The following is a 25,647-nucleotide window of genomic DNA, read 5'->3' as shown; positions in this document are numbered from 1 at the left end:
TGTCCTTACAACTACATTGTATGCTATCATAAACCATTTTATAAATCATTATAGTCCCATTATAGTTCTAAACTTGGATGTTTAAAGTGTTACCCACTATGGATCACTTTATTTTAATGAAGTATCCTTCATTATGTGTTGGCATTTCAGGTGCTGTTTTTAGAGGTTTTTCCTCTAGTTTATATAAGCTATATTTAACATTAGTGATCACCATTCATTCTCTTCTTTGATTTCTTTTTCTTGTTCTTCCTCCTTAGCTAACCTTAGGATGAAGACTCCCCTCAGCCCCTCTCAGCTCCTGGAGCGGGGGCAAATATTTGCCTTTGGAGGGATGTGTCAAGAGCTGATGGACCCCCCAACACCTACAACCATCAGTCTCTCTGTCCAGCAGAATCCATCCCCAGGTGATTGACATGTTCCAGCACCAATGCTCTGTATTATCTGCTGTTTCCAATCCATATTTTTATGCTATAGTTTGAATCATCCTCGTTGTTGTCTCCTCCAGTCTGACTCTTCTTTGTGGTTTTCTCCTCCAGTCTGACTCGTCTTTGTAGTTCAGTGTGGCTTTGTGGCACAAAGGCAGTAGAACTGCCTGTGCCAAAGCACACTGACTGTAATCCTGCGGGCTTATTGTTGGAATGCTTTTAAGCATTCCAAGTATTGTTATCCACTTCTTTATTCTTCTTTTTATATTTCTTCCGTACGCTGCTAAGGCTCCTTCATATTTTAAGCTACAGAAACCGTTCAACTATCAAAATGTTCAGCTCTTTAAGGACCTTTATGCTTTTAATATTTCTAATCTTTAAACTTTTTGAATTATTAAGCTTTTTGCAACTTTTTTTTTTAATGGGTTTCTATGGAGAATATTTTCAAATATTTCAAATAATTCAAATAATTCTTCAACTTTCAAATCCTTCAACTTCCTCATACTTTCAGCTACAGACACCATTTCAACTTTAAAATACAGAGAAAATCTTAAGCTATTATTGTATGTTATAATCTTTTTAATATCTTTTATACTTTTTGAACTGTCCCATTTTAACTTTTATGATTTTTTCAGTCCTCTTCTGCCTTTATAATGGGTGTGTATTGCGCAGCTTAGAGTGCGTGATGTCACCGCTAGAGTGAAGAGCAGCTTCAGATTCTTGTGAAAAAAATATTTGTCTTTTGCCTTCGACTCCACAATTTACACTCTTCATATATATTTTTTAGTTCATACAGTAGCTAATCCTGTCTTCTCATTAAAAAGTGATTGTGGAATCCCACAGATTTACACATTTGGCAGAAAATGACTTAATTGAGAGGAAAAACCAACTTTCTGCTCCATAGAGACCAATGTTAAATCTTGCTGCAAAAACATCTTCCACAGAACTCGGTACCCCATTTCTACATCGCCAGTTTAGCCACATTTTTTACACTACAGACACAATTTTCACAGGATCTGTTGTTCAACCCATCCTTCCGCTCATGTAATGATATCGGAGCAATAGGAGCTACGGTTATGAGGTTTTTGAGGATTTGTTTGAGAGGTGTTTCCCTGTCTGTTCTCCATGAACAGGCTGCTGGCACACAGGTGTTTCTAATTAGGGATGTTTATAAACACCAGGTGCGTCCTCACCATGGCAACCAGTTACACACACGCACGCACGCAGGCTCTCTCTCTACACACACACACGACTTGGAGATATTCAGTCAAAGGCATTTTTAGACCTCCTGTCTGTCTGTCTGCCTCTCTGTCTCACTCACTCTGTCAGTACATATAACTGTCTGTCTGCCTGTCTCACTCACTCAGTCCATCTAACGGTCTGAGTCTGTCTGTCTGTCTGTCTGTCGGTCTGTCTCACTCACTCAGTACATATAACTGTCCGTCTGCCTGTCTCACTTACTCAGTCAGTACATATATCTGTCTGCCTGTCTCTCTCTCACACTCACTCAGTCATCTAACTGTCTGTCTGCCTGTCTGTCTCTCTCTCACACTCACTCAGTCATCTGTCTGTCTGCCTGCCTGTCTGTCTCTCTCTCACACTCACTCAGTCATCTAACTGTCTGCCTGTCTGTCTCTCTCTCTCTCACACTCACTCAGTCCATGTAACTGTCTGTCTGCCTGTCTGTTCTCCATGAACAGGCTGCTGGCACACAGGTGTTCGTGATTAAGGTAATCAGCAATGTTGATAAACACACAGACTCACAGACACACGCGCACATACACTTCTCTCTCTTAACTCTCTCTGTGTCTCTCATTCAGTCATTCAGGTCTTGGATACTTTTAGAGGACCCCCCACACACACACTTATTCTAATGCTACTAATACTTCTACTACTTATAATACTTCTACTAGAACTACAACTTCTACTACTACTAAAACAAATATCGCTACTGCTGACATTTTTTAAGCCACAGAAACCATTCAAATATTAAAATGTTCAGCTCTTTCAGGAGAGGAGTGATATGACTTTTCATATTTGTAAGCTTTAAACTTTGAATTATTCAGCTTTTTGCAATCTTTTTTTAATTGGATATCTGGAGAAAATCTTCAAATCCTCTTAAACTTCTTCAACTTTCAAAGCCTTCTTCTTTCTCATACTTTCAGCTACAGACGCCATAGTTAAACATTTCAACTAGAAGGGTTTTCAGCAGTGCAGTTTAAATGCTTTCAGGCTACAACATTTTTCAGACAGGTAGTCTCCCATTTCTGTATTTTCAGCCATTTGTAATCTTTAAACTTTTTGAATTATTAAGCTTTTTGCAATTTTTTTTTAATTGGATATCTATTTTCAGCAATGTTTTTGCAATTAATTTCAGCTTTCAGCATTCCAACGCATTTTCAGCAGGAAATGCATTTTCTAGTTCAGTGTGGCTTTGTGGCACAAAGGCAGTAGAACTGCCTGTGCCAAAGCACACTGACTGTAATCCTGCGGGCTTATTGTTGGAATGCTTTTAAGCATCAAATTACAATCGAATCGAATTACAAGGTGCTTAACAATACAATAAAAATAAGACAATGCAATGAACATAACACAGAAGAGGATACACACACATATATATATATATATATATTATATGTTTTAATGCGTTTGAGGGCTCAAAATGTCTGCTCCACAGAGCTTCTCGATTTTGGGATTGTCACCGCCCATCATGTCACGCTAGCCCACTGACCAATGTAATGGTAAAAAATATATATCAGTATCATGAAATGGCTTAGAAACATTTTACGGCTTAGAAGAACAGAGTTAGACATTTAGCTCTGTCCAAACATGGGTTAAGAACAGATAGTTCTGTGTAAACATGGTTTAGAAACAGACCATATACTGAGTGTTACTGTTTCACTTTAGAGGGCCATGAAGACAGACAAAGGAAGGTCAGCAAGGGTTCACACAGGGGGTTCTTCCTATTCTGGGGATGTTTAGGGTCACGTAAATGTATCTGGCAATGAGATCAAGGGAAAATGGAAGACTGATAAGCCAGCGTAAGACATCCTTGACCTATCTAAAGGCGGAGACTGTTTCTGCTTTAGTATATAGTATGTGAAGATTTGAACTGATGTTGAAGAATGCTTCCAGCAGACTCTGTGAAGAGCTGTGTTGGGTATTCTCCCTCTTGCAAGAGAAATTAAATGGAACGAGACAACTTTGAATGATTTGAAGACTTGTATTATTTTGATTTGCGAATAACACTCTCTCCTCCCGATTAACATAGAAATATTCTACGACACCAATCACGAATGGCTAGGCCAGCTAGCAGGCTCTGGCACGTCAATGAATACACCCAACATGCCAAACTAAAGATCTGATTGGTTGAAGACTATGACAATCAACAATATCGTCTCCATTCACTTAAACTGCACATGGAGGCACTGGTGAGTCTGCAGGCCTCGGGCCTCTCTTCTTACTAGAGACACAGAGGTGAAATCTGATTGGATAAAAGCTCCACTTAAAACAAGCTGCACTGGAAGCAGAGCAACTGAGGAACACAGTAGCTGTGCAATGAGAAAATAAAATAATGGGAAAAATATTTTTATAAATTATAATACATGTAGTGTATTTAAGAAAAATTATGAAATTATAAAATAAATATAACTTTGTGATTCTGTTAAGGCCAGCAGAGAAGGCCTTGCAGGCCCTGACGGCCCACCACTGGTGAAAAGTCCCTGTTGGTCGTTTTATTACCTTTGCTTGAGTCGGGAGTTTACCTTTCCCCTCTGTCTGTGTGCCGCTGTGACAGCCGCGCCTCGTTAGATGCCAAACCTCCACCTCTCGGGAGCGCGCATGCCCAGAGCGGCGTTCACGCGTTCAGCTGATGTGCTCTCTTACACATAATAGACCAAAAAATGTAGGCTACATTTGTAATAGATTAGGCTATTAAAAGAAAAAGTACATTGCACCCGACCCCGATGCTTGTCCCTGCGGCTGGTGGGTGACTGCTCCATGATGTTTCTTCGGGCTGAGCCCGACCGGGCCCCATGGGCGAAGGTCCGGCCACCAGACACTCGCTGACGAGCTCCCCTCCTGGGTCTGGCTCCAGGAGGGTGCCCCGGTTTCCCTGGTCCGGGCGAGGTGGCTGAAGTCTGTGGGCTGCTATTATTATTATGCAATCATTTTTGAACCGCTCTTAGTCTGGGCGCTCCCCTGAGACCTGTTTGCCTCGGGAGACCCTACCAGGGTCCCCGGACAACATAGCTCCCAGGATCACTGAGCCACTCAAACTCGTCCACCGCGTTAAGGTGGCGGTTCGCGGAGGAGTGTGTGTGTGTGTGTGTGTGTGTGTGTGTGTGTGTGTGTGTGTGTGTGTGTGTGTGTGTGTGTGTGTGTGTGTGTGTGTGTGTGTGTGTGAGTGTATGATTTACGGCAGCTGACCTGTCGTAACAACAATGGGTGTTGCCAGGAAATGTTTATTCTTTAATCAACAATTGCACATGTAATTTCATAAAGTGTCAATCAGTGACGGCAAAATACATTTAGACTAACATGTCACAGACAGGTACTGTCTGACGACCGACTGACCGTCAGGAACTTGCCAGTGCCATGAAAGCGCACTCGCCGTCTCTCCAAATTTTGATGAAATTACAAAAAAATCTATAGACTGTTTAAGAACATTTTCACTTAAAACTTTGAACTAGCCTTTTATAATGCTTTACCCTGCAGCCTTCTTTCAGATGAGTTTCTACATCATCGTCATTCTTGACAGTCTGCAACCTGGGTGACAGTTTACCACTTTCTAGACCAAGTAAAATCTTTTGAGTGAATTCAAAAGTGTTGGTCAGTGCTTTGGGGTAGCTGAGGTGTATAAAGTGCATAAATCAGCCCAAATATTACCAGGAAGGCATCGCCAAGTCTGGGGAGGCTGACCATGGCATCACTTTCAATGACGACAGAGATTCTCACAGGGTGGTAGTGAACTGGACTTGTGTCATGGTCACTGATGACAGTAAGGAGGCCCACTGAAACACCATCAAGCTCTGGCTCATCAGACTCATCCTGAATGAATGAAAAAGAGATACTAATCACAAACTAACACATGGAACAGAACAGATGACATATAATTTATCTTTCTTTAACCAAGTCCCATTGAAAACCAATACCTCTTTTACAAGGGAGACCTGGGTCTCATTGTAAGAGGTGAAAAACATAAGATCCATGTTCTGCACACACGAATCAGTCAAATTACCAGAGAATCTATGTGGTGTGAGCAAAGCTGATTTTAAACAGTCCAATCAGAAAATATGTCCACAAATAACCTGTTCACATCTTTAATGCAATCAGACAAATGGCAAACACAAAGTGGACTAATTGCAAAATTCACAAAGCTCAATTTGAACCTGTTCGAAGTTCCACCGGTTCAACCTATGAAGTGTGTAATAATCTATTTACCTGTTCATCGTGGATTTTTAAAATGTCAGCCAGAGCATCTGCTGTCTTCCCAGTTTTTGATGCCTTCCGTCTGAATAAGTTCGTCAGTCGAGGAAGATGGCGGTCAAGCTCAGCATAGAATCTGTTGGGCAGGTTCTGATTCATAATCCGCTGGAACTCTGCATACAACTACATTGAAATAACAGGAGGAGAATACAGCAACACTTAAAAAAACAGTTCAATTTGAAAAATCTAGGCCACATTTATAAAGCATAAAATAGCGGCCAAATGAGTAAAAATCACAATTTTCACTTAAAAAGAGAGAGCTGATCCATATTACCTCAGACTCTATTTGGAGAGCAGGCCAGAGGTCCATGAGCTCGTTCACTGGTGGGCAGGACATCACTATGGTCTGGTCACAAGTGGGCGGGCAGTTGACTCGTGTTCAACAGCAAAGCAATGTCCGTGTCTCAGTGCTGCTCACTGCTCAGAATGGCTGCGGTAACAATAACACATTTGGCGCCAAACGCAGAAAGCGGCCAACGCACCTTTATCAACGAGATTTCACTTTAGTTTTTGTTCCCCCTAATATTACCGCACTGATACGTTTAAGTTAGAAATATACTTAAAGTCGCCGAAGGAACGGGCGTGCACGTCTGAAATTAGGTTTTAGACTCCTTGATTACACGTATGCGTTCAACAGTTAAACAGCTGTGGCTGTGTCAATATATCCGCTCGTGACGGAGTTAGGGCAGGCGAACGAACGTCACCTCTGTCAAAATACGTTTTGTTTGGGAAATACTATCTTTAATACAACGGGTATAGCACTCACTGTAACGTGTTTTCAGGTCGGCGAGTCACTATAACGTGTCCACGGAGTTTCACCACCTTCCCCGCCGTGGTGCGCGAGCCAAGCCCCCACCCTCGGGCAAAAACATGTCCGCCACAGACCCTCTGATGTGACGTCATCCGGTTGCCGTGGTGCGCGAGCCAAGCCCCCACCCTCGGGAAAAAACATGTCCGCCACAGACCCTCTGATGTGACGTCATCCGGTTGCCATGGGAATGTTTGCATAGTGTATGTGCTTTGAAGACATCAAAGGCAGTGATGTCACAAAGAATGCCGGGATGTCACCAGCGTCTGGTTCTTTCATTTCATAGCACAATGTCTACTGGACAGAGCACGTTACTTAACAGAGCAAGTTACACGACAGAGCAAGTTACACAACAAAAACACAAGGATATGTCTCACTTTAAAGAATACGCACAGCTCCCCAACCTCTTAATAACTGGCCGAGGGCTCTGCCAGGACGACAGAAAACCTCTTGACGAAAAGGCGCTAGGCACCCCTGGAAAAAGGAGCAGTCGTCCTGTTAACAGCGTCTACATGTCACATAAGACAATCCAACACGCCACAAAGGACGACAAACGACACCAAACCGGACCGCTAAAAGACGCTGTTGATGCAAGCAATTTAAAGATGTCGGTGAGAGATATCGGCCTCACAAAATATAACAGTGCACCCCGTATTGAAAATAATCAAAGGCAAGAGGGAGCCAAAAAACTGAACAAGCTGCAGCCAACTTATATAGGGACCAATATTTCTACACAGGAAGCACTTGCAGGAAAGGAGTACTTGGAGGACTCCAGCTACTGTGATCAATTTACTGGAGAAAAACTTCCCCATTTCAGCACAGCTAAAACCAGGTTAGTCAGGCAGAAGCTGGAAATCAACAAGGTGCAGATACCTTATGTAGAGAACAGCAAGGTTGATCTCTTGCCGACCCGCTTACCGTCTATTTCTACAAAGGGAACACTTGCAGGAAAACACTCTGTCCCTGCTGGGGTGGGCAGAGTGGAGGACTCCAGTTACTGTGATCAATTTACTGGAGAAAAACTTCCCTATTTCAGCACAGCTAAAACCAGGTTAGTCAGGCAGAAGCTGGAAATCAACAAGGTGCAGATACCTTATGTAGAGAACAGCAAGGTTGATCTCTTGCCGACCCGCTTACCGTCTATTTCTACAAAGGGAGCACTTGCAGGAAAACACTCTGTCCCTGCTGGGGTGGGCAGAGTGGAGGACTCCAGTTACTGTGATCAATTTACTGGAGAAAAACTTCCCTATTTCAGCACAGCTAAAACCAGGTTAGTCAGGCAGAAGCTGGAAAGCAACAAGGTGCAGATACCTTATGTAGAGAACAGCAAGGTTGATCTCTTGCCGACCCGCTTACCGTCTATTTCTACAAAGGGAGCACTTGCAGGAAAACACTCTGTCCCTGCTGGTTTGGGCAGAGTGGAGGACTCCAGTTACTGTGATCAATTTACTGGAGAAAAACTTCCCTATTTCAGCACAGCTAAAACCAGGTTAGTCAGGCAGAAGCTGGAAAGCAACAAGTTGCAGCTAGCTCATGTAGAGAACAGCAAAGTTGATCTCCCGCCGATCCACTGTCCGTCTGGAGCACTTGCAGGAAAACAGTCTGTCCCTGCTGGGGTGGGCACGGTCCCTGATAGGGTGGAGGACTCCGGCTACCGTGCTCAACCTAATGGAGAACAACTACTCTATTTCAGCACAGATGGAGAACAACTACTCCATTTCAGCACAAATCAAACCAGGTTAGTCAGACAGAAGCTGGAACGCAACAAGTTGCAGATACCTTATTAGAAGAGCAAGGTTGTCGAACCGCTTTCCGTCTATTTCTACCACCATTGGTGATTAGCACTGATGCCTTACAGCCAGGTATTGGTTACTCTCTCTCTCTGTCTCTCTCCACACACTGTCTGTCTCTCTCTGTCTGTCCTTCTCTCTCTCTGTCTGTCTGTCTGTCTGCCTGTCTCACTCTCTCTCTCTGTCTCTCTCCACACACTGTCTGTCTCTCTCTGTCTGTCCTTCTCTCTCTCTGTCTGTCTGTCTGCCTGTCTCACTCTCTCTCTCTGTCTCTCTCCACACACTGTCTGTCTCTCTCTGTCTGTCCCTCTCTCTCTCTGTCTGTCTGTCTGCCTGTCTCACTCTCTCTCTCTGTCTCTCTCCACACACTGTCTGTCTCTCTCTGTCTGTCCTCTCTCTCTGTCTGTCTGTCTGCCTGTCTCACTCTCTCTCTCTGTCTCTCTCCACACACTGTCTGTCTCTCTCTGTCTGTCCTTCTCTCTCTCTGTCTGTCTGTCTGCCTGTCTCACTCTCTCTCTCTGTCTCTCTCCACACACTGTCTGTCTCTCTCTGTCCCTCTCTCTCTCTGTCTGTCTGTCTGCCTGTCTCACTCTCTCTCTGTCTCTCTCCACACACTGTCTGTCTCTCTCTGTCTGTCCCTCTCTCTCTCTGTCTGTCTGTCTGCCTGTCTCACTCTCTCTCTCTGTCTCTCTCCACACACTGTCTGTCTCTCTCTGTCTGTCCTTCTCTCACTCTGTCTCTCTCTATCTTTCTGTCTCCCCCCCCCCCCTCCCATTTCAAAATAAAAGGCCCACAGAGTGAATCCTAACTGGAATACTTGTGATGAAGCCTGTCATTTAATAACCTTTGTGTTTATGTCAAACATTATGAATATGTCTCCTCTCCCCCTCTCTCACCCACCCAGTCCCATCCTTTCAAAATAAAAGCCCCATAGATTAACTGTATCTTAACATGAAGCTCAGAATGAGGTTTGTACAGAAATGATGGGAGCGTTAGCTCCCATCATTTCCAAAGGCTTCTCAAACAAATGTATTTATCTCAAATAGAGAAATGATGGGAGCGTAAGCGTTATACAAGATTAAATTCAAGAGTATGGATCTTAAATGCAGAAAAGAGAGAAGCGATATCTCAATCGAACCGCAACGATACTACCGGTAACATCGGCCTGTGTAGCTATATATTGCGACGTCTTCGGGCAGTAGAAGCCACACTGTCAAAATTTCTTGCGAAATTTTCTAGTTTTCTCCTACAGTCTGACTCGTCTTTGTTGTTGTCTCCTCCAGTCTGACTCGTCTTTGTTGTTTTCTCCTGCAGTCTGACTCTTCTTTGTAGTGTTCTCCTCCAGTCTGACTCGTCTTTGTTGTTGTCTCCTCCAGTCTGACTCGTCTTTGTAGTTTTCTCCTACAGTCTGACTCGTCTTTGTAGTTTTCTCCTACAGTCTGACTCGTCTTTGTTGTTGTCTCCTCCAGTCTGACTCGTCTTTGTAGTTTTCTCCTACAGTCTGACTCGTCTTTGTTGTTGTCTCCTCCAGTCTGACTCGTCTTTGTTGTTTTCTCCTGCAGTCTGACTCTTCTTTGTAGTTTTCTCCTCCAGTCTGACTCGTCTTTGTTGTTGTCTCCTCCAGTCTGACTCGTCTTTGTAGTTTTCTCCTACAGTCTGACTCGTCTTTGTAGTTTTCTCCTACAGTCTCTCGTCTTTGTAGTTTTCTCCTACAGTCTGACTCGTCTTTGTTGTTGTCTCCTACAGTCTGACTCGTCTTTGTTGTTGTCTCCTACAGTCAGACTCGTCTTTGTTGTTTTCTCCTACAGTCTGACTCGTCTTTGTAGTTTTCTCCTACAGTCTGACTCGTCTTTGTAGTTTCCTGTCTGACTAATCCTTGTGGTTTTCTCTTACAGTCTGACTCTTGTCTCTGTTGTTTCCTCCCAGGTCAGGGCGGGGCCTACTCACTGTGTGAGGTGTGTAACCTGCAGCTGACTTCTTCTGCTCAGGCCCAGCTGCACTACAATGGCAGGTCTCACCTCCGGAGAGTGAGACAGCTCCAGGCTAGAGAGACAGGACAACAGGCAGCAGGTACACTACAACCACTACTGTCATGTGATTGTAGTAGTAGAAGTATATGCATGAGTAGTTTTTAACAATCAGCTTTTGAGGCAATAATAAACATTATTGAAATGACTGCGACCGTCAGATTTGAGAACCCAACCCAACCCAACTGAAGCTGAAGCAACTATTGCCTATCATTACCTTGCTTGGCTAAAACATGAGCGACACTACACCTCACTTCCTTTTACCACTGGGCAATGTCTTTCTTCTTACCACATATGACATGCATAGATACAGCTGATTGGCACAGTAAGATCAAAAGAGAATTTATTTTTGAAAATAATCAAACCATTTAGAATCTGACCTGAACCTGAAGACTTATATTCATCTCACGTGATAGTTAACAACTCCAAGCAGCAGTAGTTATAGTAGCTGCAGTTTAGTATGTAGCAGTAGTAGTAGTAGCACAATAGTAGCAAGGGACTGCAGTAGTAGTAGCCGAATCACTTGTAGGAGTAGTAATGGCAGTAGTAGTAGTAGTAGTAGTAGTAGTAGTGGTAGCTGCAGCAATGGTATGAGCAGGAGCTGTGCTATTAGTAGCAGCAGCAGTAGTAGTAGCAGCAGTAGTCGTAGTATTAGCAGCAGTAGTTACAGTAGTAGCAGCAGTAGTTTATTATTGTCAGCTCCTTGTATAATATGATGGGTCTTGATGTCTTTGATTCCAGCAGGGGCTCAGTTGAGGTCTCTTCCCCAGGCCACAGGGCTCAGCTCCCAGCCTACAGGACTAACTCCGACCCCAGGCCTCAGTCCAGGCCTCAGCGCTCCACCTAGCACAACGGCAGGTAGGACCAGTGCTTCTACCGCTTCTACTACTACTGGTGTACTGCGCTGACAATGACTGATTCATCAAACATTTTGTGTCACCGCCCCCCCCCAATTGAATACACCGCAAAGACTACAGCTGACATGTATTAAATGCTTTACCTGCATGAGAGGAAACACATTGTCTGACTGTCTGTCTGCTGAGTGAGAGTTACTTTGGCTCATTCATCAACAGCTGCTGCCATCTGGGAGAGGTCAGAGAGTGGCGGTAGTGTGTGTGTGTGTTGGTTCTCAGTTGGATCCCTGAAAGACTGAACTGACCCTGCATTAAGTCAGATCATCACTGCAGTTTTATCTCTGTATGGGTATTGTTAGCTCCACTTAAACACCTGTTGACAAGCTGAAATATAATATGGAATGTGAATCTATATCTGTTGTGTTTGGAGGATGAAATGATACTCAGAGATGTTTAAAAATGACCTTGAAAGTCACACATGGCGCTTGATTATTTCTTAGCTGACACTTGGTCAACGTCACTGATCCCAGCCAAGAAATAGTCCAGCAAAATACCCCAGAAAAACCAGCCCTCGTCTCAACACACACACTCTACACTTGAAACCCTCAGATTAAACAATGTAGCGGGCAATGTGTGCGCTTTAAAGTTGCTGGGAGGTGGATTTTGTTTGGTTTGAACGGAGTCAGGCTAGCTGTTTCCTTCCCATCAGTAGAAGCCAATTTTTGTGCAGTTACAACTTCATAAAGTGTAGCTGTTTCCATCTGCTTCCTGCCTTAATGCTAAGATTAATTAACTGCATAGACTGTATATAAGAAGTGGACGTAGTCGTCGTGGCGTCACCCATTGGTTTATGGACTGACGTTGTGAAGCATTGAATTCGGTGAGTCTCGGTGAGTCATTTTCTCATAGACTTCTATACAATCAGATTTAATTTAGCAACCAGAGGAGTCGCCCCCTGATGGCCAGTAGAGAGTACAAGTTTAAGACACCCTTTTCAGGATTGGAGGTTGCTGCCTGGTTAACTGCTAAACTGAGGCATGAGATGGCATCACCATTTTCCTCTAAATCTGTAATCTTATTTCCCAGAATGTCAAGATATTCTTCTAACAAAAGAAGATAATATATCTTCTTATCAGTGGCTATTGGACAATGAAACACTATACAAGTTTGTGTCTTATTGTGTTGGTTCTGAAATTATGTTCTGATATTACTGTTTAGTTTAATGAGCTTCAGTATTTTCATTATTCTCATGGTTTAATCATTGCAGCAGGTTTCTAAGTGCTTCCAGCACCCTCTGCTGCTGGAATTACAGTTGAAGCTTTTCACATTGCTTGACTCTCTTTGGTTTTGTGATCGGCTGTGAGTGGAATGGTTCCAAACGTCTTTAGCAATTCAGACCCAGTTTTTAAAGTCAAACTGCTGGTCAACAGAGTGAGCGTGTGCTGTGTGATGCAAAGGAGTCAAAGTGGAGCAGACAGCAGCGGGTCATTAAACTGGGACATAGCACTGCTCCGCACTGACATTTCTCAAAGACATTGCTTGCATTGATTCTCATCATCACATTATCTTTGGCGCTAATGTGTCTGTCTCCACAAAAATCTGTCATGATGACACCTTTTTGGGAATCACCTTACAATACAGTGTTCCAGTTTGTTGTACTTGTTTTCGTGATCTAAAGCACAATGCAAAACGTCTACTAGAAATCTGTCGTTTTAGCCCTGAGTGGATCTGACTTCCAGCTTAGACTAGAAAGAGACAACATCACTTGTATAATATAGTAACAGAAGATAAATAAGTTCCAAAATCCTCAAAAACAAAACAACCATACACACACGCATACACCTAATTACAGGACATAGCAGAATGATGTCAAGAGAGACAGGAAACCGATTCACAATCTCACACACACACATATACAGGTGTGTGTGCAGCAGTTGTAATTACATACTATGTCTCCATATCAGTGTACAGGCTACAATAACACTGATTAAAGATTAAATCTCTCTCTACTGGACACACACACTCACACACACGCAAACACACCACTCAGCCTGAATGGTAACGTCTTTCTCCCCCCTCTCTCTTTCTCTCTCTCTCTCTCTCCCCCCCCTCTCTCTCTCTCTCTCTCGCCCTCTCTCTGTCCATTACGTGATGCTCGCTCGACCATGAAAAGCTCTTTGGCCTGAACTCGGCTCCTCCAGGCCAGGCTGGGTGTGTGTGTGAGACAGTGACCTGGCTGGCTGAGCAGCCTATCAGCAGTTAGGTCAGATGACATCACAGCCAATACAAACATGGTTACAGTCGTTCTTACAAAACTGCTGGAATCTGCTTTTTAATATCGTCTTTACAATTGTGTAAAGTCAAGTTACGTTTCCAATTTTCATTTTTTTATTCTCTTCTTTTTCTTCTTTCATGAACAATATAAATTCCACACACTGTTAGTATTTTTATAAATATCACCAGGATAGAATAAGTACTCAGATACTTTACGTAAGTAAAAGTATCAATACGACAGTATAGAAATACTCCAGCAAAATATGTCTTTACAGTATCAAAAGTAAAAGGACTCATTGGGTACGAAAGCCATTTGAAAACAGCTGTAATAAATGAATACCTAAAGATAATGTTCCAACAAGATACTAGCAACAGAATGTTCATCTGAAACGTACCTCAAATTGTAATCAAACACAGTGCTGATTAAACGTGCTTAGTTAAGATCCACCACTGCTGCCAGCCACATACATAATGTACAAAAGTGAAAACACACACACATTTACAACTAATGAATGACTGTAAAAAATACTACATTTCAAACACACAAGCACACAAATGAAAATCATGGTTTTCTCCGACTGAGGAGCTGAGAGAACCATTACTACTCATACTGAATAGTGGGGATCTGCTGTATAGAGTGCTTCATCAATCACACTCATCGTTGCGTTTTCTCCTCAGTGGCAGTTAGTGACCACTAGGCGACAGCATTTACACTCTTAACCACACACTCATGCACACATCCAGTCACTCATGAAAGAAGTGAAGTCCCATGATCCGCATCAGTACAAATGAAGAGATCAAGTCACATGAGACTAACAACGTTTACCAAATTGAAGCATCTCTCTTCTTTTAATTTGCAGAGTTGTTGCTGAATACTGAAGACAATAACACCAATGTGCTTTGACTGCCTTTGCTGTTCATGTGAAAGTGTGTGTGTGCAAGCTAGCTCTAATTAGCTTCCCTGGGCTGATAGAGGTCAGCATGTTGTCCGGCTGATGACCTCATACATAATGAGAAATATACGTTATTAATAGACACATTGTTGTGTGTGTGTTTGTGTGAGAGATGGAGAGACTGAGCAGGTGTTGATGTGTGGTTTTGCATTGATGCATTCAGCTGTTTATGAATAGACCCTGCTGACAGATTCACACACTCATAGTGCTGTACAGGTCTGACAATAGGATCAGAGGGGGGAGGAAGGGAGCGGGGGGGGGGGGGGCTGCATATGACCAGATTTGAACCTGTGATGTTTTGACCACATGACCCACATCTGTGACCACCAGTTGACAACTTGTAATACAAAATGTGTCTATGAGGGCTGGCAGAACTAGTAGAGAAGGGATAGGACACGTCAAAGGCTAGTGAAGGCATCGGAGGGACTAATCAAGGCCTGGTTGAAAACTAATACCAATGGATCTAGTTAATGGTTTGGTACTGGGGATTGGGGACTAGGACTAGTCAAGGTTCAGTAGAAAACTGGTAGAATTTGTCAAAATGTAGAAGATAACTAGAAGGACTAAATCTAGTAAAGGCTTTGGAAGGACGAGAAAATATTAGAGGGATGACTAGATTGATAGAAGACTAGAAGACAACTTAGACAGGTAAAGTGATTGGTAGTATGACTGGTCAAGGTCTACTAGAAAACTGGTAGGACTAGCAAGATTAGTTTTACGACTGATCGAACAAGTCAAGGTCTCGTAAAGGTACTATTTGAAGGTCAAGTAGAAACTGGCAATACCAGTTGTACTAGTTGAAGGATTGGTACAGGCTTGGGGACTGTAAGGACTAGTCAAAGTTAAGAAGAAAACTAGTAATACTAACAGTTAATAAACAACTTATAGGACTTGTCAAGGTCTAGTAAAGACACTAGAGGAACTATTAAAGGTCTTGTTGAAAACTGGTAATACTAGTGGAGCCAGTACAAGGTCTGGGGATCTGGGACTGTTAGGACTAGTCAAGGATATGTATAAAACTGGTAGGACTAGTGTAGCTATTAGATGGCTGGTAAGACTCGCCAAGGTCTAGTATATAACTGGTAATACTAGTAGAACTAGTAGACAACTGGTAGTCAAGGTCTAAGGCATTTGAAGGACAAGTCATGGTCAGGTAGAAAACTGGTAATACCAGTGGGAACTAGTAAAATAAATGATACTGGGGATTGGGGACTGGTAAGACTAGTCATGGTTAAGTAGAGAAAACCAGTAGGACTAGTGGAGCTAGTAGGCTACAATGCTGGTTGGACTAGTGTGGTAGAAAACTGGTAATTCTAGCAGAACTAGTCAACAACTTATTGAGGAAGTCTACGTCTAGTAAACTAGGAAAGGGACTGGGAATTAGGCTAAGGACTAGGTTATGTAGACATCTGGTAGGGCTAGTGGAACTAGTAGAGTGCAGGTATAACTAGTCAAGGTCTAGTATTAGCAGAAGAGTCATGGTACAGCATGAAACATAGAAAATAGATTGTAAAGGACTGGTTAGAAGATTAGTACAGCTGGTTGGAGGAGTGATAGAGGATGACTTGTTTGCTGTTTTAGTCCTGTTTATTTGTCGTTTGATTTTTCTCACTTTCATTTTTACGTTTGGCAGTTAACTTGCTTGCTTCTTTTTATTTTTCTCTTTCCCCCTTTTTTTCTCTATTGATTCTTTAGTTCAATTATTTGTTTGTTTATTTATTTTCTGTTTTCTTTGGTTTTTCTTCATTCTATTCTGTATTTATTCTCTATTTTGTTCTTGAGAATAATGAACTAAAAGCTTGTGTCCTCCTCTCCTCCTCTCACGATGCAATGAACTGGCTGAGAGCGCGCGAGCAGCGCAGAGACAGAGGGATTTCCACTGAGACAGAATGGCTGTCATAACCCGCTCACCCTGAATATCATCACCTCAGTGATTCAAATACCCGGTACACTCTGTCTCTTCCTCGCAGCGTGTCGGTCGCCCTCCTCGATCCACACAAGTGTCCCTCTGCGCTCACACAGACAGACAGTCAGGTGGCGATTCTCTGCAGTGTGGTTTGGGTTTTTTCTCTTCTTTGCTTTTTGTTATCGGGGGAGCAGATGATAGAGGGGAGAGGGGGGTGGAGGAGGAGGAGGAGGAGGTGATACGGCTGTCTCCCTGTCGATGATGTGGAGTAGTTTCCTTAGTCGAGGTAGGAAATCCTTCTTCTGTCTATTTGTGTCGGGGCTCCACATTAAGCCATTTTGATTTGGAATGTTTGTGTCTTTCTCTTACCCTGCGATGTGTGAGGTTTGTTCTTTGGGGGTTGGTGAGGATTACATGACCCGCAGGTCGTGACCTGGACTCGAACCCTATGCTGAGGTTCCAGTCTCTCTGCTCGAGATGTGAAAACTTTCATCTTCTTACAGACATAATCAGCTGTTCATCAGCGCTGGATTATAATTGTAATGACGACGATTATTTCCACATCACATTTTCTTGGGGCTGTTTTGTACTTTGCTGTAGTGTTCTGACAGTTAATCTGATCAAGTGCTCTGGAAAGTGGTTCACAGACTCAATGAAGCCTTGACACAGTCTCGATCTCTCTTGTGTCCATATTTGGTGCAATGTAAAGATAAATGATGGTTACTATTCATATCATAGCGTTACTATTAACCTGCTTCAGTTTGGAGCTAAAATGTCTCTAAACAGTGTTTTCTCTTGGTTGTGGTGTAAAAGTTGTGCTATTGTTGAAAGGGAGATGAGATGAAAGATGATGGAAGCTGATTTAAACTGCAAAGGATGATGTTACTAGACTAGATATTTGTAATAGATATATATACATATAATTACATATTATTGTAATTGAAAGAACTTGTAAACTTTCAGATAAGATAAACATTTTTCTGGCTTTGTGTCGATTGAATTTAATCTTCAGATATGCTAACATCAGAATGCTAACAGGCTCCCAGTGACAATGCTTAGATGTTGATGCTAATAAACCATAAACCAAAATATTTGACATGCTGGTGACCCGTTGTGTTGTCAGATAATGCTTTTCTTATTTGGGCTCCATAGTTTCACATCAGTGTTAAGAATGATTAATGATCTCACTAAAAGTTACTCGGCATTTTTCTTGCGTTTTCCTACTACATCCAGCAACACGTGTACATTTCTGCTCAGTGCACACATACAGTACAGTCACAACCTCCGTCTTCACAGGAAACAACTCAGTTGAGTTCAAGCAACATAACTACTTAGTTAGGTTCAGGAAAAGATCAAAAGGTCGTCGTTTGGGTTAGAATAAGTACGGAAGTGCCGTCAATGAAGTATGCAAGTTACGTGTCAAATAAATCAACGAAATCAACGCTGACCTCCCATTTCACATGGGAAATTGAACAGGAGTCTACTGAGTGAAAGATCTGTGTTTGTTGGACCTGTGTTTGTTTCATGGGATATCTACAAGTACCGGCTCATTACCTTTCGTAGGAATAGCTACTGTACATATGCTGAATGAGACCAGCCTGACAGATTTTCATGGCAATCCATCCAACAGTTGTTGAGATATTTCACAAAACAAATGTGAACTTCATGGTGGTGCTATGAAAAGTCAGAGGATCACCACATTCAGTGATTCATCCTCTGAGCACCACGAATGTCTGTTTCACCACAATCCACCCAAGAGTTGTTGAATATATTTGAGGGACCTGGAACAAAGTGTTGGACCGACCAACAGACCCACATTTCTTCTTCATCTGTTTCCAACAGCTATTGTTTTCTCTCTGTCTGTGTGCCAACTTTGCCACCTCAATGAAGTGCAGATGGAGAAGTGGCTGCTGTGGAAAGTCTCTACTGCTGCAAACAACACGCTCTGCAGCTTCTCTTGCTTTATTTGCTCACTCATCAGTGATGACGATGATGATCTTCTTATGCTCACTCTATTATGGAAATCTGATGTTTTCCAGGATTGTCATTAGCTGAATGAACATTATGGATCCAGTTTACACTTCTGGAAGATTCCTGGAAGAAACTATATTTTTGATCAAAGCAAAAACGAGGCTGAGATTGGTTCGCTGAATCTGTGACTTCCTGTCTGACATTCCTCTCATTATAGATAGCGTGACTGTTGTGATTACCCACACACTGCAGCTCATCATCACAGCACAGTGTGTGTCTGTGTGGCTCTATTACACACACGCACACACACACACACACACACACACACACACACACACACACCTGGGCTTCATCCCTCACTGTTTCTTTTAATAGTTTGTAGTTTTCCTGTAAAACCAACTAAAATGAAAGGTTCTTGTGACAATCAGGTACACCTGATGTCCAGTGTTTCCATGGTAACAGTCAGGGACACCCGTGCTACATTCTGACAATCTTGGCTCACTAAAATATCCTTGTAGCTGTTTGAATTTCTCCCCCGTGGACATTTTCTTCTGGATTGAACAGAGCTGAGCGATTCACTGCTGGTCAGCCATGTTTTTCAGTCTGCTAAAAGTGTTTTATTTTTATTTTATTTTAATTTACCCAAAATTCATTGCAATTTTTTCCCATCTCGACGTGGGACGTAGTTTGTCATTGCCATACAAAACGTTCTAGAGCGAGAGTTGTTTCATAATCCACAGGTCATTTTTATCTCCACTACTGGTAAGGCTGAATCTCACAATAGCTAAATGATCAGTGAGCTGTTTGTTCTGTCCAACACTTATACAACGTTAGCTTGGCTCTAATCAGATGATTCCGCGGTTTTATTCCACTGAGTTTCAGACTGGAGCTGTCCTGTCTGCTTTCATATTCCTGACTGGTCTGATGCGAGCGTTCATGCTTGTCTTTGTATGTGTGTGTGTGTGTGTGTGTGTGTGTGTGTGTGTGTGTGTGTGTGTGTGTGTGTGAGTGTGTGTGTGTGTGTGTGAATTTGGATGAAGAAGGATCCGAACGTGACCTACTTAAACACACACACATGCAGGCTTGTTATGCTAATGTCTGTGATTCTCTGCATAATAATAATGCAGTGTGATGTCTAATGCTGCCGTCAGCAGAAGCGCACTTGAAGTCGATGTCGCTCTCCCTCTCTGTGGATAAGGATTCTTTTTAAGATGCAGATGAAGGTAGTGGGACATGTTCTCCTCCCAGTAGGATCACTGGCGTATTAATACCCAGAGTTCTTCCAGGCTTCATCTTCAGCTGCAGTGGGAAGCCAGTGAGGGATCCTGTCCCTCTGGCCTAAAAGCTACACTTGTACCACCTTCACCACTTTGGAGCAAATAGTCAGTTAGGTACTTAGAGAGATATTTCTTCATTGCTCATCTTTTTGATGGAGTAAGGATGGGGTTAGCCTAGCCAATTAACATGTTGCATAGCCTCGTGTTTGTTTAACCGGTACACGAATATAAAAATTACATTTTGTAGCTTAAGGAGGTGTTATGTGCTGGAATAAAGTGCTGCAGGGATGATGTATTCTTGTAAGCTAACCCCGGAAGTCAGCATCACTCTGGTTCCCTCGACAAAAAGCCAAAGGGACTTTTCCGTTGGATTCAGGATTATTGCAGAAAATAAGCTCTGTGGCAAACACATGTTCATGATGCTTGACATTTATATTCAGCAAGATAATCTCCAGAAATTAACTAACTTTTATGATTTTTGAAGCATGAATGCATTCACCAGAAGTAAAAAGGATATAAACAAACTACGCTGTGGTCACATGACCTTAAGTCACCACCACTAAGCTAGTCTACTGGTCGGCGTGATAACGTTTTGTAGTCTCATTTAGCCACTTGATAGCAACCGCCTTATTTAAGACACATCAACAGTTCTACTTCATCAAAAATCTTTTCAGCTTATGTTAACCACAGACATTATTTCAGGCATCGAACCAAAAACCCATTAAAAATACCATTGACTCTGAGCCGAGGGAACCAGAAGTGCAAAAAAGGCTGACTCCTGTTTTAGGACTCTTTCATGCAGCACTCTGTAAAGATAATGTATATTAATACAAACATTTTAAAGAAAAATTGCCCAAATTCTCAGGTCCCAGCTTTTCAAATGTGAATATTTTCTGTTTTGAAGATGTCTCCTGAAGGCATTTTTCACTATTTACTGAAGTAAAACTTCAAGAATCACTTCTGTTGAAGCATGCTGACGCCTTTACCGTCTGTGGCTGGAGTCAGTTACAGTGAACAACTGAAACATCTGATATCATACTTTGTTATTTATTGACGGTGAACCAGCTGGTTTTGTGTGCCTCAATTTCTCTCTCTCACACACACTTGTGTTCTGTGTAACGGGAGACGGTGTGAACCAACAACAACTGCACACTCACACAATCACACACTCACACACTCACGCACTCTTTCTCCTTCAGTGTTTATGTCTCCCTTTTTGTCTCTCTCTTTTTCCCTCTCTCCCTTTCTCTCTCACACACACCCTCTCTCTCTCTCCCTCTCTCTCTCTCTCTCGTCCCCAAGGATAGAGTTTCTTCTCTGTGGAAGAAACGGCAGCAGAGGATTAAGAAGAAGTAACACACACACACACACACACACACACACACCTGACGCTCAGGGTTTGGGCATTCAGATAGCGATGACACATGCCACTCTTAGTCCAGTCACCTGATACACACTCTCTCTCTCTCTCACACACACTGAGTTGTGGGTGTGCGTGTCTTTCGCTCTTTGGTTGGTAAAAAGACGAGAACAGATTAACAGAAACCGAGGACAGCAGAGGACAGTGTAGGACGGAGAAGAGTATAATACATATGGTCAGAGGGGGGAGGAAAAAGTGAATCTGGATCGAGATAAAGAAGGGCGTCTGGTTCAGGTAGGAACCTTCCATTTAAATAAATGCCATCATCTTCGGCGCCGTCCTCCTCTTCCTCAGCCTCAGGCTTCATCACTTCCCTCTGTGTGTGTGAGAAATGTCTCTCGCTGCTGTCGGTTTCACTTTAACTGCGTCCGTTCACATCCCTTCACAGTCTGATTAACTGCACCAGATGCTCGGTTGGATGATGATATAATGAAGCTGTAATAATGATACACTGACACTTACACAGAAAACACCACGTCTCCAGCACACCATTCACACCTTTATTCACCAAACTCTGAAATAAGTTGTTTAATATCGAGAGGTGGACGAGATTTGAGCACTCTGTGTTTTGAAAAATGAGGTTGAAAGAATGCCAGATTTGTTGTTTGCATTGACTTTTCTCCTAACACTACAGAAGAAAATTAAACTTTTATACGATACAGTATAATCTATGAGTGATGGATTTGATGATTCCCTATTGATAAGGAGTTCTCTTTTAACATCAGCAAGGTGTAACTCTGACTAGGTTTCCTTTTGATCTCGTATTCAGATCCTCCTTGTCCAACTTGATTACCCTTTGTTGTTATATTTTTGTATAACTTTATTTATTTTGTTGTTATGTCAGTGGATTTGTATATACTTTGGTAATTCTTTGATAATATTTTGTATTTCTTGTTTTTGTGATTTTCTATGCAGGCAAAGCAGTATCAGAAGAAGTACTCAGATCAATTACTAGCAAAAGTAGCAACCAGACCAATATATGTATATATATATAGCATAGCACTTTTTTATAAAGTGTTACTGTTGTAGTTGGATATGATGAACTTAGAAAACATGATGAATTGTCATGTTTTGAACCTAGAATCTGCACTCTCCGCTGCATGTATTAAATATGATCACCCTTTAATTTATGATGCATTTTATTTGATTTTTGTGAAAAAAATCCTTCTCAAGTCTTGATGGTTTATAATTGTGTCCGAATGTCCTCAGTGCAGTGAGAAATAGCCTGTTTCTAAGTCTTCTTTCAGATAACACACCGTATACCTTATAGACACAACCAGTTGTTAGACAGGTTCACTTGAACTATAACAGGTTGATATACTAATACTAACAGTGTATTAATACTGATACTAATACAGGACTGTCTCAGAAAATTAGAATATTGTGATAAAGTTCTTTATTTTGTGTAATGCAATTAAAAAAACAAAAATGTCATGCATTCTGGATTCATTACAAATCAACTGAAATATTGCAAGCCTTTTATTCTTTTAATATTGCTGATTATGGCTTACATCTTAAGAAAACTCAAATATCCTATCTCTAAATATTAGAATATCATGAAAAAGTAAACTAGTAGGGTATTCAACTAATCACTTGAATCGTCTAATTAACTCGAAACACCTGCAAGGGATTCCTGAGCCTTGAAAAACACTCAGCTTGGTTCAGTAAACTAAATCACACGTATGGGGATTATCACAATATTCTAATTTTCTGAGACAGTCCTGTATTGTGCTTTTTACCTCAACACATTTCTTCAACATCCATAATACTAGTAGCTTAAGTTACACAATAAACACATTATACATTAAAATCCGGCAGTATAGAAATAGTTGCTCCACCTCAACCTACTACAACATAAAAATTCTGCTTATACTTTGTGCATTAGGGATAATAATCCAATAAAGAAATGCATAATATTATATATTTTTTACCACGTGAAAGGTAAAGTATTTGAGCTAGTAAGCTTTCAAAATATTAGTCAACTGTAAGTTTGCAAGCTCATTAGCTTATTATCTAGGGGGACAATAAATTCAAGAGAAGTATTGGTTGGACTCCTGTTTCATAATCATTCCTCTTCCGTGGAGCAGTTTACATCAAACTGGATGGTGCAACGCAGCAAATAAGCTACTATATGCTCTTTATTCCCTCAAAGGTCGGCTCTGTCAACTCGGCTTATTAATGTTTAAAAATCTTTTCATGGATTTAAAGTGAATCCTCTGTATGTGTTAAAGCTGAAAACAACAAAAGAGCCACGTTGATTAACGCCTGCATGACTGCTGCAGGATATCAAAGTATCTCTGTCATTTAGAAAAGCACTGGTATGACTGAGACACTTTGATATCTGCTTTACAACATTACCCCCCCCCCCCCCCCCCCAGCCGGCTAGCTGGGGGGGGGGGGCAGCTGGTTGCTATGTGCAAGTATTATTTTAATTACGTCTATCTGGCACTGTGTGTTTCTTTCCCTTCCTTAATTGTTGTCCGAGCTCAAACCAGCATGCAGCTCATGGTGACAGACGTCGTTCTGTCGCTACGTTTCCTTTCACAGTAGGTTCAGGCTGCGCAACAGCAGCATGCTGTGTAACGTTCATAACATATTAAGCTGTTAAGTTGAAAAATGCCAAGCTGCTGTGAATTTTTCTGTCTTTCTTTTTTTTTTTAAAGGAAGATGTCATTTTCTCTAGTTGGTTTGCTAAAGTATCACTATAATTTAAATATACCACAGTGTCTTAGTCCATTCATAGCTTGAGGTGTACCGTTTTTAAAACAAAACTGAAAAGGTCTCGCTTCTAAGTTTATTCCTCTCTACTTACCTTGTTTTTAATCTTATATCTGTTTGTGGAAAAGCAAACCAGAAGACAAACACAAGCACACACAAAGGGTAAGAGCATAACATTATGGTCATTTATTCTTGCATTCTTGCATTATAGCTGAATAAAAGGGATCCTCGAGGAGGTTCAACGAGTAAATAAATGTGACGTTTGTGCCATTTGGATTCATAAACCAGTGGGGGATGTGAGTAATTAAATATCAGACACACTTCCTAGAAACTACTGCCATTGGCTAAATTATGGGGTTGGTTTGTGACAGATGACATAGAGCTCTGCAGGTCAGATCGGTTACAGGAGCCTCAGTCTGCAGCTGACGATAGCCTACAGCCGATTTTCCTTCTTACGTCTTCATCATATGACAATGTGTGTGTGTGTGTGTGTGTGTGTGTGTGTGTGTGTGTGTGTGTGTGTGTGTGTGTGTGTGTGTGTGTGTGTGTGTGTGTGTGTGTGTGTGTGTGTGTAAATGTGTGTCTTTGTGAGGTGTGAATGCCAGAGATAACCCTAGCCGCAATCATAAATTTTACTGCAGCAGATAAAACTGGACTGACCCGCAGGAAACTGGACACGGTGAATCAGAAAGGGTTTACAATGAATTCAGGCCATTTAATCTCAGCAGCTGCTGATGCCAGCAAACAACTACACCGGTAAAAGACACTTTGATCACTTACAGTTTAAGTACTGCATTTAAAATGTTGAAATTCTGCATGGTTAGAGGCTAGCTCTGCACATCTTCATCGCTGCATTAGCCAGGATAAGTACTGGTGTGCAAGGCCACTGACCTCTGTCGGTGTATTAAACTGCTCCACAAAAGAGGGATAGTTTATGGACAGTTGGTGACAGGAGTTGAACAATAAATTGTGTGAACTAATTGTCTGTTTAGCGACCAAGCTATCTAGCTTGCCGGCTCTGAGAACTTGTTACCCCCTTCAGTCACTCTTTATTGAATGAAATAATGTATAATCCTGACTTTTGATGTTTTACTTTGATCTTACTATGTTTATGGTGATCGTCATGCACCAAAACACCGAGGCAGATTCCTTGTACGTGATCTGATTTATTAGGTTGTATCAGACTAAACTGCTCAATTCCAGTTTCAAACCTCTCTAAACTGAGAATGTTCATTTGTTTACATGTGTTGGCTTGTGTCGCAGATCGTCTGACCAATCGCCAGCTGCCTGATATAAAACTGTCTGGGTTACTTTGTTGTTGGACGGTTTTCAATGCTGGTTTCGACCGTCTCCATGCAAATGCAGTAGCAGATGTGTGGCAGTATTTATAGCAACTTCTTAGATCAGCAACTTACTGTAAGACAGAAGGGTTACTCTGTGTGTGTGTGTGTGTGTGTGTGTGTGTGTGTGTGTGTGTGTGTGTGTGTGTGTGTGTGTGTGTGTGTGTGTGTGTGTGTGTGTGTGTGTGTGTGTGTGCGTGTGTGTGTGTGTGTGTGTGTTGTAACAAGATCTCAGAGGACAGGAGGACAGAATTAAAATGACCCTGTCACCACACCATTTATCACACACGCACATACTAAAACATAACTCTGATTCGTACTGATCATACAGGAAAACTTGTCCGACTGCACTCTTAATACGACTCTGTTTTCAGTATGTCATACATTCACATTGTAA

General features: G+C 42.0%; 1 protein-coding gene across 1 annotated transcript in view; it reads left to right on the top strand.

The window, feature by feature from the left end:
- Nucleotides 1–268: 268 nt before the first annotated feature.
- Nucleotides 269–25,647, top strand: part of znf385b (zinc finger protein 385B) — a gene marked incomplete at both ends in the record, with an annotated part of 37,153 nt that continues 11,774 nt past the window's right edge. The window contains 3 exons of the mRNA XM_079169646.1: nt 269–404; nt 10,437–10,580; nt 11,279–11,395. Of these exons, the coding sequence (XP_079025772.1) occupies nt 269–404; nt 10,437–10,580; nt 11,279–11,395 (397 nt within the window). The remainder of the gene's footprint in view (nt 405–10,436; nt 10,581–11,278; nt 11,396–25,647) is intronic.

This window comes from Pholis gunnellus, assembly GCF_910591455.1.
Source record: "Pholis gunnellus genome assembly, chromosome: 12".
NCBI classification, from domain to species: Eukaryota; Metazoa; Chordata; class Actinopteri; order Perciformes; family Pholidae; genus Pholis; species Pholis gunnellus.
The sequence above is the reverse complement of the archived record's forward strand: the minus strand, read 5'-3'. Positions and strand labels throughout refer to the sequence as shown.